Here is a 13,934-nt window from a genome sequence, read left to right as displayed (position 1 = left end):
AGCGGCTCCCAGACACCTGCGGGTAGGATCAGGAATATTTCCTTTCATTTCTTACATGGGGAAATTCATTTGATGGTGCAGAATCTAACAGAACATAAGACAGACTTGGAAATTTTCAGCGTTTCATGCTTCTTTTTATCGTAAAAACTTCAGTTATGGATTCACAACAAAGAACAAATATCTTTTGGCTCATTTTGATGCAACCCAAGGTAGAAACAAGATAGAACTTAGAAATAGCTTTGACCTTTTCTTTAATAACAGCAGAAATTATGCAGACAATAGAGCAGCAACTATAATATGGAAAGTTGAAATGTGTAAAGATTTGGTTTACTTGAATCTAATTAGCACTGTTGCCATATATTGGATTGCATAATTAGATTGTTGGAGACAGATAATTGATTTGTGCCACTTAAGCGTTATAAAGAATAGATTACACATGTATAAATCAGAGACAATATGTTTTGAAAAGAATCCTATGAATTTATTGGAACCAACCCTCCAGCACTTCCACTCAGTGCCCCACTCTTAATTCTACCTGATATCTCTTGCCAGAAGTAGAAAGGATCTTAAACTAAAGCAGCTAGGTATTCCAAATGCTTGAAATGTGTTCAAGTGAACTGGAGATGAGCTGTATCAGCACGTTTGCTTCCCTTTGCAATAATCTCAATCCCACGATATATCTGTCGAGTTGCGGTGCTGTTACAAATAACTTTAAGTGTTTCCTTTTTTTTTAAAAAAACAGAGGTCAGTTCAAGATGGAAAAAGGAGACCTCGGAAGGACAGGTAATTTCTCACTTTCTTCTAGTCTAAAAGTTCTGCAAAATTAACTTAATTCAAAGCAAAAATATCAAAATGCTGGTGGAGCCTAGGCAGATCAAGCAGCAACTGTGGAAGCAAAAGGATAGTCAAGATTTGAGGTCATGACCTTGCGTCAAGCAGTGTGTTTCATGCTTCTGTTGCCAATATCTGCAGTCTCTTGTGCTCTAAATTAATTCACAGCCTGACATCTATCAGTGAAAGTGTAAATATTTAATATGTCAATAAATTTGTCCTTGTAGTGAGGTGTGTGTTAAATGTGTAACATGTGGAAAGCAAAATCTTATTGTACTCAAGGCCAAAGGTTAATGGAACCCAAGTGAGGTGGAGGAGGATAAAGGTTATGCGAGAATTGCATGCATAGACAGAAATCAAAAGCTTCTAACAGAAATGTTCTCAGGTGAATTTATTTCAATGCAAGGAGTATTGTCAGAAAGGCAGATGAGCTTAGGGCATGGATTGGCACATGGGATTGTGACATCATTGCTATTAGTGAGAGAAAAGAGGGGCAGGAGGGGCAGGCCTCTCATGTTCCAGGGTTCCATTGTTTCAGATGTGATAGAGGTGGAAGGATGAAAGAGGGCGGAGTGATATTGCGAGACAGGGAAAATATCACAGCTGTGCTTCCAAAAGGTAGCCCAGAGGGCCTGTCTACAGAACCCATATTGTGGAGGTGAGTAAGCGGAAAGGTGTGACCACACTGATAGGGTTGAATTATAGACCACCCAATAGTCAGAGAGAATTTGAGGAGCAAATCTATGGAGAGATAGCAGACCGATGTAAGAAACAGAAAGTAGTGATAGGAGGAGATTTAAACTTTCCACATATTAACTGGGACTCCCATATTGTAAATGGGCTGAATGGCTTGGAGTTTGTTTAATGTGTTCAGGATTTTTTTTTGTTAAATCAATACTTGCAGGTATCAACGAGAGAGGATGCAATATTTGGGAATGAGACAGGTCAGGTGGCAGAAGTATGTATTGGTGAACATTTTGGGTCCAGTGACCGTCACGTCATTAGTTTCATGTTAATTATGGATAAGGATAGGTCTGGTCCTCGAGCTGAGATTATAAATTGGAGAAAGTCCAATTTTGTGGAAATGAGAAATGATTTAGGAAGAGTGGATTGGGATAAGTTGTTTTCTGGCAAGGATGTGGTCAGTAAGTGGAAGGCCTTCAAAGGGAAAATTTTGAGAGCACGGAGTTTGCCTGTTTCTGCCTGGATTAAAGTTAAAGTTAACAGTCATAGGGAACCTGAGTTTTCAAAGGATATTAGCAATCTGGTAAAGAGGAAGAGAGAGGTGGACAGCAGGGATAGGCAACAAGGAGCAAATGAGGTACTAGAAGAGTATAGAAAAGGTAAGAAAATACTTATGAAATCAGAAAGCCAAAAAAGACATGAGGTTGCTTTGCAGATAATTTGAAGGTAAACCCAAAGGGTCTCTATATGCATGTTAAGAGTGAAAGGATTGTAATGGACAAAATTGGTCTCATAGGAGATCAGAGTGGTCATCTATCAGAGTGGAGCCTAGCAAGATGGGAAGGATCTTAAACAGTTTTTTTTTTGCATCAGTATTTACTCAGGAAACTGACAGTGTATAAGGAAGGAAGGAAGGGAAATGATCAGCAGTGTCATGGAATATATAGAGATGAAAGAAGAGGAAGTTCTTACAGCCTTACAACAAATAAAGGTAAATAATCCCACAGGCCTGACATAATATTATCTTGAACTTTGAGGGAGACTAGTGTAGAAATTGCAGGGGCCCTGGCAGAAATATTTAAAATCTCCTTAGCCATGGTAAGGTGCCTGAGGATTGGAGGGTAGCTCATGGCATTCAGTTGTTTAAATAAGGCTCCAAAAGCAAACCAGGAAATTACAGGCTGGTGAGCCTGACATCAGTAGAACTGGAGGATGTTCTGAGAGATCGGAGATACAAGTATTTAGACACCCAAGGGCAGATTAAGGATTGTCAGAATGGCCTTGTGCTTGGTAGGTCAAGTTTAACAAACCTTATAGAGTTTTTTGAGGTGGTACCAAGAACTTGTCTGAAGGAAAGGCTGTGATGTTGTCTACATGGACTTCAGTAAGGCCTCTGACAAGGTCCCACATGGGAGGCTAGTTCAGAAGGTTCAGACACTAGGTATCCATGGAGAGGTTGTAAACTGGATTCTAAATTGGCTGAATGGGAGAAGACAGAGAGAGGTAGTGGAATATTGCTTCACAGACTGGAGGCCTGTGACTAGTGGAGTGCCTCAGCGGTCCTGGGACCACTGTTGTTTGTCATCTACATCAATGATCGGATTGATAATATGGGAAATTAAATCAGAAAGTTTGCTGAAGACTCTAAGGTTGGAGGAAAGTTTGCTGAAGACTAAGATTGGAGGCGCTGTGGACAGCGAAGGAAGGCCTTGCAGAGGGATCTGGACCAACTGGAAAAATGGGCCAGAAAATGGCAGATGGGGTTTAATACAGACATGTGAGGCGTTGCATTTTGAAAGGTCAAACCAAGGTAGGATACACATAGTAAATGGTAGGGCACTGAGGAGTGTAGAGAAACAAAGGAATCTTGGAATACAGATGCATACAGGGGCTCTCCTACTTACAATGGTCCAACTTACAATTTTTTCAAATTTACAATGACTCGAATCCATTTTTTCAATTTCAAATTCCAATCTGCTCCCATGCTTGCAATATGTGATATGTTTCTCTCTCGTGATGCTGGGTGATGGCAGCATCACGCGAGAGTATCATACAGCATACTCTCTCGCGATGTTGACTTAATCATGCTCGCAGCCTCTTAAGTTTTAAGAATAAATTGGATAGATACATAGATAGGAGTGGTCTAGAGGGTTATGGAATAGGTGCAGGTCAGTGGGACTAGCAGAATGATATTTTGGCACAGACTAGAAGGGATGAATGGCCTGTTTTCTGTGTTGTAGCTTTCTATGGTTCTATGATTTTAAAAGGCCTTACTTATCAGATGTACACATTGGCCTTCTTCTCTCACCTAACCATGTTATTGCTGGCTGAGAGTCATGAAGGGATTGGCATGATGAGATGAGTATCAGTGCATCAGAGTTAGAGGGGTGAGGTGCCTCACTGTTCATGTCACACTCCCATCAATTTTCCCATGCATCATTTCGTGCAGATAGGTTAGAGAAACCAGCAATGTTTCCCATCAGGAACAAGTGAACACAAAGCATACAAACACAGCTAGACAAAAGACTCAGAAAAGCCAGAGCAGTATGGAGAGAATTGACACAGTTAATCATAATTATATTTTTCAAAACTGCAATTCTGTTTAATGAGCTCATAGAACCTAATGTCTTCCGACATCTTAATTTTTTCAATTTGGATTTTAAGTTTCATTAAGATTAAAACACAAGATTATCATCATATGTTAAAATAACTTTTTTAGCTGCCACATTGATTTTGTGGAGTTTGCCAAAATTGAAATATCAGTTACAACTTCTCGTCCAAATTAAAGCAAGGTTGATTTTGTTTTTCTGTTCAACTTGCATACCTTTGCAAATGAAGTTTAATGCAACTTTTTCCCCTCTGCAACAAAGTTTTAAAATGTTAACTTATAAATTGCCTGCATTTGATGAGGGGTTAAATATGGCCTAAAGCATCATGTGCCATAGGACAAGTGTTATACATTTAATGAACACCGAGACATTTAGAGTAGGCTCAGGTAAATAACAAAGGAAGAGAGTCACAGACACAAAGAAGAAATAAATCAATCCATATTACAGTAAAACCCCTCATATCTGGCACCTATGAGGATTGGTAGATGCTGGATATGTGAATTTGCTAGTTACTTGAGATTGCATATTGCATGAATTGGCAAACTGACTGACAGGGAGTGGCAATTTTAAACTTTTGTATCTTTTACCTGTTTATTTTCCACATCTTGTTTGCCAGTTGATTGAATTCTGGAGAGCATTGATTTTAAAGTGCTTTATACTTCCATATTTGCTCCTTTCTCAATCTTAATTAAATTAAATGCTTTGAAAGTTAGTGTTATTTAGCAATGCTCCTTTATGCAGAATGAACCCCTCAGTAATTCCATTAAGTCAACAGATGTGTCTTTCATGTTGATTAAGATTTCTTTATCAGTACTATTTTCTCTACTTGTCATGTTCCAATACCTATAAATTTGCAGGGATTCAATTTTGTGACTTCTGTTGTTTAAATTGTGTCTTCCTAATAATTCAGTCAGCTGAGCTGGCAATAGTATTGCCTTATAGGCCAGGAAGATCCTGGTAACAGCTCCCTAACAGTGTTGATGTGTTTGAGCCAACATGACAGTCAAAAGGTTACCAATAACCTTAACATTCCTCTCTTAGGAAAGAGAATATTGACAAAGTACCTTACCTCTGATCAATTATGAGATTCCAGCTCGGAGCAACTTAAATAATAACCATTCAGGAGAGATGCTAGAAGTCTGTCAAGACTATCAAAATAAGCCAAAGTCCATTAAATAAGTTAAGTTAGAGATGAAATGGAAAAAATATCAGAACAAAAACTTACATTTTAATTTCTGAATTCCTAATTATCCATTTTAGAAATAAAATATTATTCAAAAAAATGAATATTGGCAAATCATGAAGTGCATATCAATGCCCATGTGGTAATTATTAAGTACAAAGTGTTTTAAATATACAACATGTTTGTCTTAAGTAGTTCGTTAAGAATTTACTTGATTTTTATTAAGGATTGCTCAAGGAGGTTATGCTGTACTTGTTAGCTCAACATTATAACCATATAGTTCACACAAACAGGAAAGTATGTCTGAGTGGAGTTGTAACCTTCCTCTTGCTTTGTCCACTGATGTACACTGGCTCTAACCTGAGAAGAACATCTACTATGGCACTAGTGTGAAAAGTTTCCCATTTGTTTCCTGAATGATCTGGGGTTTTTTTTAAAGAAGATGCTAAGTTATTTGTTTGGATTATGTGGTGAAATTCGACTTTTCTGTTCTGCTCTGGAAAACAAAATACAGTAAAGCCCCTGGTATCCGACACCTATGGGGATTGGTAAATGCCAGCTAAGTGTGTTTTCTAGTTGCTTGAGATGTACTCTTACAATGTCTATTACACCTCCATTAAAAATAAAGTTTAAAAAAGACAAAACTACTATTCTGTACTTATATTGAATGAACTTCACTTGCATGAATATATAAACTTTAAAGCAATTTATTTTATTTTTAGTCATTTAACTACCACTGTTCCTCCCCCCTATGTGGAGTCGACAGAAAGATAAACAATGACATTATACCTGATTAATTCCCCCTCCTCCAAGTTTGCAGATAAAGCCTCTGACCGGGGCAGGTCTTGCTAAGCAGGGATAAGGAGGCATGTTAAAAATGTCACCACCACAGCAAGTGGCATCAACCAGCTCTTCATCCTGGGTGACGCCATTGCTGATTTACACAACTTTTTTCAAGCAGCTGCTACAAGCAAAGCACAACTAAAGCCCTCTGCTGGCTGAATATTTACTCCCACCTTCATCAAAGGTTTATGTGTTACTTCAGAGAACAATTATTTTCACAATTTTTTTTGTTATTTACTTTATTTTTATTTATTTTCTTTGGTTTTTTTTTGCTTGTTGCTTGATTTATGGAGGGGGTAAATGTCCACGTCAGCTGCAGGCTCGTTTGTGGCTGACAAGTCCGATGCGGGACAGGCAGACACGGTTGCAGCGGTTGCAAGGGAAAATTGATTGGTTGGGGTTGGGTGTTGGGTTTTTCCTCCTTTGTCTTTTGACAGTGAGGTGGACTCTGCGGTCTTCTTCAAAGGAGGTTGCTTCCCGCCGAACTGTGAGGCGCCAAGATGCACGGTTTGAGGCGATATCAGCCCACTGGCGGTGGTCAATGTGGCAGGCACCAAGAGCTTTCTTTAGGCAGTCCTTGTACCTCTGTCTCGGTGGCCAGTGGAGAGCTCGCCATATAACACGATCTTGGGAAGGCGATGGTCCTCCATTCTGGAGATGTGACCTACCCAGCGCAGTTTGATCTTCAGCAGCGTGGATTCGATAGTACCACTACAGTAAATACCACACTCTTATTTCCATTACATAAACTTCAATCTATCAGAGTAGCTAACAAATAACTGACACACAATTTGTATCATTGTAAAATTGAATTTAATCCCCACTGACTTATTCCAAATCATGTGATTAGCCTTTGTTAAAATTCTAAATTGTTCGATCATTTATAAATCTTGTTCTAATTGGTTTTTTTCCACTTATCCAAATGTGTGCATTAGTTCTCCCCTGCAAAGTTGTGAAATCCAATATGAATTAATGGAACAAATTCAATAAAGTGTTATAATTACAATTAATATGCTCATTATTTTCACTCTAGCCAAGTAAAGTTGCTGGATGAAGATGATCGTTACTATGGAGAATTTACTCCCAGTGACACATTGTCCGAGGATAATAATAAAAGAACAGAGCGAATACCATCATCAGAGCCCAGATGCACAAACCACACTCACACCAACAGGTAGATCTACGCACATGGTGAAAACAATGGTCGCAAATGAAAATATTAAAAATTCTAACTGATAGATTCCAATACAATTGACTAGCTCTATTTTACCCACATTTGTTCCAGTGGTAGGAATTTTCAAATAATGTAGCATTAAGATTTAATTAATATCTTTTTATGAAACTGTCATAGATTTCTGAGTTCATAGACTAATTCATATTACTTTTGTTGTAGCAGTGTCAATGTTGTCTTTTAAGCATGACCATTTGAAATGTTGGAGGATTATGAAAAATCTTGCAGACTTGAACCATGCAGAATTATGTTAAATGGAAAGAACCTTAATATGTTTTTAAAAAAGTGCATTAGATATGAAGGCTTGCCAATAATCTGTCAAGAGGCATTCTGACAACTCACGACACTATCTTCATAGAATGAGCAAGGGGCAGAAACCTGCAGAACCCTGCACTGTGGAAAGTAATGGTAGAATATTCTTACCTTATCTTTCATGCTTTCCTGTTGTTTTCTTGTGAATTAATAAAATGCAACAAATTTATTGAAGGCAGTTGTAATTTTTCTCATTTGCTGATGTGTAACATGTTTATCATTTGGAGTGAAGTTTAAAATTACCATTAATTGTATTTCTCCATTTTCCTTTTCACTGTTATCGATTCATTTTCATTAGTCTGAAAATTCAAGTCATTCGAACCTACAAAATTAATGGAAGTTTGTATTCTATTCTTTGATCTGCTATTTTTAATCACATCATTTACTTAACTTCAAAATAAAACTTAACCTCAAGCTGAACCGGTAGATCATGAAGAATATAAAAGCACAGAATTATAAATAGTTCATGAATGTCGTTGGTTGGCATGTCTTTGCCTTGACGCCTCCATTGTTATAGTCAGATAAGAACATAGAACATTACAGCACAGTGCAGGTTCTTTGGACCACGATGTTGTGCTAACTTGTATACCAAAAAAACTTTAAAAAACTAAATCTTCCCTACCTCTTTTTTTTCATCCATGTGCCTCTTCAATGCCCCTATTGTTCCACCCTCCACCCTCCACCACCACCCCTGGCAAAGCTTTTCAGGCACCCTCAACTCTCTGTGTGTATAACAAAGCCAAAAAAATTTACCCCTCATGCCTCTTCCAAAATTTCCTCCCTTCACTTTGCACAGATGTCTTCTGGTGTTTGCTACTCCTGCCCTGGGAAAAATGCTGTCTACATTATTTATACAATTCAGAATCTTCTAAATCTCTATTAAGTCATTTCTTATCTTTATTTGCCGCACAGAGAAAAAGCTCTGATAACCTTGCGTTCTAGGACATATTTTCCAATCCAGGCAACATCCTGGTAAACCTCCTCTGCACCCTCTCCATAGTCTCCACATTCTCCCTGTAATGAGGTGAGCCAAAAGGGGAAATGCTGGAAATGGTCAGCGGGTCAGGAGAAACCAAATTAATGTTATGGGGCAGGCAAGTTGTGAATGAGAATGCAAATTAGCTGAATTGTTTCATTGGATGGGAGGAGTATGGAGGGATATGAACTGGGTGCAGGTCATTGGGACCAGGCAGAATAATAGTTTGGCTCAGACGGTAGCTTTTCTTTTTGTTTGTTTTCTGTGTATGTATTGTATATTCTGTTTCGGTAGGGGGGGGGGCGAAGTTTAATTCACACAGTGAAAGGACTCCTTAGTTATCAGTAAATGTTGCCTGTCAATATGCACATTTTCTACTTACACTGTGCAAACTGTAATAGTTAATGAAAGCTATTTTATTGTCAGAAATAATAAGTATTCAATCAATCAGAAAAGTGAATATTTGGAGTTTCTATAGATTATACTTTAATTACGAAAATATTATGCATTAATTACCAATAAAAATGATCACCACGATGGGTTAGATGTATATGGGAAAATCAATTGTGCTATGGTATCTATTTAAAAGCATCCAATCTAAGCATACCCATACACAATTCTCCTGAGCTCTGAATCATATTGTTCTGAGAATTTTTTAAACCAGGATACAGCTGCAGGCAAATATCTGTTAATTTCTCATACTGAACACCTTAGAACACTATTTCTGAGTGAGTTAAAAACCAACAACATTGCAGTGTTACATTGCAACATTGATGTTACACACAGGCCATACAAGGTAGAGATGGAAGATGTTCTCCCCCAAAGGACATTAGTGAAACCACACAGGTGTTTGTGACAATCCAGTAGTTTTCTGGATCTGGCTGATCCATAGAGGCTCTGATAACTCTGTAGTTCAAGTATTGGTCTCATAAACCAGGATTTGTAAGTCCATTCCTTACTGGGGCCTCATTTCCGTGAGGGGTGCTTGACAAAGTGGTGACTCTGTCTTCCTTACAGTGGACAGAATTAAAGAATTTCATATATTTTACATTCTAAAATGTGGTATTACGTGACGATAATGGAACCTTTTCCTTTATGGTCACCCTAAATTTTATTCACATTTTTATTTAATTGCTTTAGTTTAAAATCTCGGTATCTTAAGAAACCAGTCTGTCTCCTCAAAGAGCCCCACCTCCCAGACCAGGCCCTCTTCACTCTGCTGCCATCGGGTCAAAGGTACAGCAGCTTGAAGACGAGCACTCGGTGGCACAAGGACAGCTGACCATCCCTGAGAAGAGCCTACTTCCCTAAATGTTTGTAAATCCTGTCCTTAAGAATCCTCTCCAATAGTTTTCTCATCACTGATGTGAGACTTACTGGTCTATAAAATTTGCCCGATTACCTTTTTTTTAAACAAGGGGACCAAATTTGCCATTCTACAATCCTCTGGCACCTCCCCTATGGCTAAGAAGGACACAAAAAGCCTTGCCAACACTCCAACAAACCCTTCCCTGCCTTCCCATAGCAACTTGGAGTATATTTTATCTAGCTCCAGGGTCATATCAATCCTAATGTTTTTAAGAAGAACCAACACTTCCTCTTTCTTAATCTCAACAAGGTCGAGCATGTAAGCTTGTTCTATTCTGGCCTCACTTTTACCAAGATCCTATTCTCTAGTAAATACTGAAGCAAAGAATTTATTTAGGACCTCCCCAACCTCCTCTGTCTCCAGGCACATATTGCCTCCTTTATCCTCAAGCAGTCCTACCTTCACTCTGTTCTTCAGGTATGTATGGAACATCTTAGGGTTCTCCTTAATCCTATTTGCCAAGGCCTTCTCATGCTCCCTTCTACTCTTCTAGCTATCCTCAGTCTTTTCGTAATTTCCTTCCTGGCAACCATATAATTCTCATCAGCTCTTCCTGTTTTTTGCTTCCTGTTTTGTCCACCATAGTTCCCAGTCGCAGTGGGGCAAAGCTATCCAGAGTTCCGCACACGTGGTCCCAAATCATCCTCTATGTTACTTTTGTGTTACCTTGTGAGAACATCTATTCCCAATTTATTCTCCTGATTTCCTCCCTCATCCCCTCATAATTAGCCCTTCCCCAATTAAATACTTTACCATTTTGTCTGCTTTCATCTTGTCCATAGTTATGCTAAACTCAGGGAGTTGTGGTCACTTTCATCAAAATGCTCTCCCACTGAGAAGTTTGTCACCTAAACAAATTCATTAACCAGTGCTAGATCCAATATAGCCTCTCCTCTCATCAGCTGGTCCACATGGAGTGTCAGTAATTCTTCTTGGACACACCTGACAATCTCTGGTCCATCAATCCATCTTGCAGTAAGAAGGTGCCAGACAACATTTGGAAAGTTGAAGTCTCCATAGAACCTTTGGACATTACAGCACAGAAACATTACAGCTGAACTATTTGTATACCTAGTCCCACTGTCCTGCACCCACTCTATAGCCGTCTATACTCCTCCCATCTATGTACCTGTCCAAATTCTTCTTAAATGTTAAAATTGAGCCTGCATTCACCACTTCAGCTAGAATCTTGTTCCACATTTCCACAACTCTCTGTGTGAAGAAGTTCCTCCAATATTTCCCCTAAACCTTTCCCCTTCCAGCCTTAACCCATGTCTTTTGATTTATATCTCACCTACCCTCAGTGGAAAATGCCTACCTACATTTACTCTGTCTTGACCCCTCATGACTTTAAATACCTCTATCAAATCTCCCCTGATTCTTCTATGCTCCAGGGAATAAAGTCCTTTCCTGTTTAACCTTTCCCTGTAACTCAGTTCCTGAAGACTGGGTAATATCAAAGTAAATCTTATCTCCACTCTTTCTATCATATTGACATCTTTCATGTAGTTAGGTGACCAAAACTGCACACAATACTCCAAATTTGGCCTCACCAATGACTTATATATCTTTACCATAGCATCCCAACTCCTATACTTAATACATTTATTTATAAAGGCCTATATGCCAAAACCTCTCTTTACAACCATATCTGCCTGTGATGCTACTTTCAGGGAATTATATATCTGTGTTCCCAGATTCGACTGTTCTACCACACTCATCAATGCTTACCCTTTACCATGTATGTCTTTTCTTGGTTTGTCCTTCCAAAATGTAACACCTCACACTTGTCTGCATTAAATTTAATCTCCCATTATTGAGTCCATTTTTCCAACTGGTCCAGATCCCTCTGCAAGCTTTAAAAACTTTCTTTGCAATCCACAATACCTCAAACCATATTGTCATCTGCAAATTTGCTGATCCAATTTACCACATTATCATCCAGATCATTGATATAGATGACAAACAACAACTGTCCCAGCATCGATTCCTGAGGCACATCATTAGTCACAGGCCTCCAGTCTGTGAAGCAATCATCTACTATCACTTTCTGGCTTCTCCCTTGTAGCCATTGTAAGTATGCTACTTCTTCATGAATACTGAGTGTCTGAACCTTTCTGACTAACCTCCCTTGTGGGACCTTGTCAAAGGCCTTACTAAAGTCCATGAAGTCAACATGCACAACCTTTCCTGGTAATCTCCTCAAAAAACTCTAAGATTGGTTAAACATGACCTACCACACACAAAGACATTTAGATTATCCCTAATCAAACCCTGGCTATCCAAATACTTGGGCATAGCCCTAAGAAGACCTTCCAATAAACCTACTACTGATGTCAGACTCACTGGTCTATAATTTTCAGGGCTACTTTTGGAGCCTTTTTTAAAGAACTGAACAACATGAGCTACCCTCCAATCCTCCAGCACCCATGGTTAAGAACATATTAAATTTATCCTATCTAGGTCATTGGTACCAACGTGTACCATGACATCTGGCTGTTCACCCTCCCATTTCAGAATGCTTCACACCTGATCTGACATATCCCTGACTCTGGCACCTGGAGGCAATATACCATCCAGTAGTCTTGATCATGTTCACAGAACAGGCCCTTTTATAGAGTGAAACACTGTGTCCATAAAGGCAGAGATTCTCTGCCCTTATGTTGCAGAAATTACCATCATAAATGCTCTGTGAGCGGATCCAAGGTGATGACTCCAAACCCTCTTCAACCTTTTGTCAGAGGTGGAGCGGAGTGCTCCACCACACATCATAAATGTACAGCCACTGCAAACAGCTGTCTAGGAGCGGGCTAATGATGTCACGATGATGCTGTCAGCACATGACCTAGGAACCACCACCAGGGCTCCAACGGTGATTGGTGCTGGGATTAGGGCTCCCTCCTGCCACCCAGAAATGTCCTCTTCGCATTCCCCATCTTCCCCTCGCTCCTTCACCAAGGCTGTCGAGACGAAGGAGCAGGAGGGTAGTGAGGAGCCAGAGAGATCTGAAGGCCCAGCGGGGTCAAGGAGAGTCAGAGCCTGCTGAGCCTCCAACGTCAGAGGGTGAAGGGACCTGGGTTCTGAGCTCCATGGCCCGAAAGGAAGGAGGACAGATGTTGAGTACTGGACACAGAAAAGAAGAGCCGGGGAGTCCAATGTATGCAAGAGGGGAGCAAAGAACCAGAGGGGGCAGCCCCGGGCAGAAGAGCTGGAAGAATAGTCAATGGCCATCTTCATTATCCCCATGTTTCCCTCAGTGGTTCCAGCTGCATGGGGGATTATGGGTAACAAAGACAGCCATTGGTTGGTGCGCATGGTAGACCTCATGGCGATGGGTTGCACAACGGCACCACTTGTCCGACCTCCATATGCTCTGGAGGACACTACAAGGCGCCGCTCTTCATAAAAGTGGTGTAGGAGCAGCCTTTTAGGCCTGCTCCATGAAAAGGTAAGTTCAAATCTTTCTCCGCAGATGGAGCTAGCCTCGAGGAGGAGGCCTGGCATAAAAGCATCTAACATCCTCTCTATTTGCCTGACTATTGAATCCCCAATTATTATGGCTCTCCTCTTCTTCCCCCTTCCCCTCTTAGCCAAAGGTCAAAACCCATGACCTCTTCTACTTGTCCCTGGTAGATCATTCCCCCCCCCCCCCAACAACATCCAAAACTTTATTTTTTTTATTGTTGTCAGGGCCCTTCCCTTTCCTAATAGTCACCCATTTACCTGTCCCTTGTCTTTTGGAGGTAAATGACTCCCTATAGCTTCTGTCTGACACTCTCTGCCTCCGAATGATCTGGAGATTATCCAGCTCCAGTTCCCCAATGGGGTCTGTAAGGAGCTGCAGCTGGATGCACCTCTATAGGTTTAGTCATCTGCGACAATTATGCTCTACCAGA

General features: G+C 40.0%; 1 protein-coding gene across 1 annotated transcript in view; it reads left to right on the top strand.

Annotated features, from left to right (window-relative positions):
- LOC138751787 (myosin-IIIa-like) overlaps nt 1–13,934 on the top strand; it is a 93,001-nt gene that overhangs the window by 52,554 nt on the left and 26,513 nt on the right. The window contains exons 4-5 of the mRNA XM_069914574.1: nt 743–783; nt 7,184–7,324. Of these exons, the coding sequence (XP_069770675.1) occupies nt 743–783; nt 7,184–7,324 (182 nt within the window). The remainder of the gene's footprint in view (nt 1–742; nt 784–7,183; nt 7,325–13,934) is intronic.

The sequence above is a fragment of the Narcine bancroftii genome, chromosome 1, assembly GCF_036971445.1.
Source record: "Narcine bancroftii isolate sNarBan1 chromosome 1, sNarBan1.hap1, whole genome shotgun sequence".
Classification (NCBI taxonomy): Eukaryota; Metazoa; Chordata; class Chondrichthyes; order Torpediniformes; family Narcinidae; genus Narcine; species Narcine bancroftii.
The sequence above is the reverse complement of the archived record's forward strand: the minus strand, read 5'-3'. Positions and strand labels throughout refer to the sequence as shown.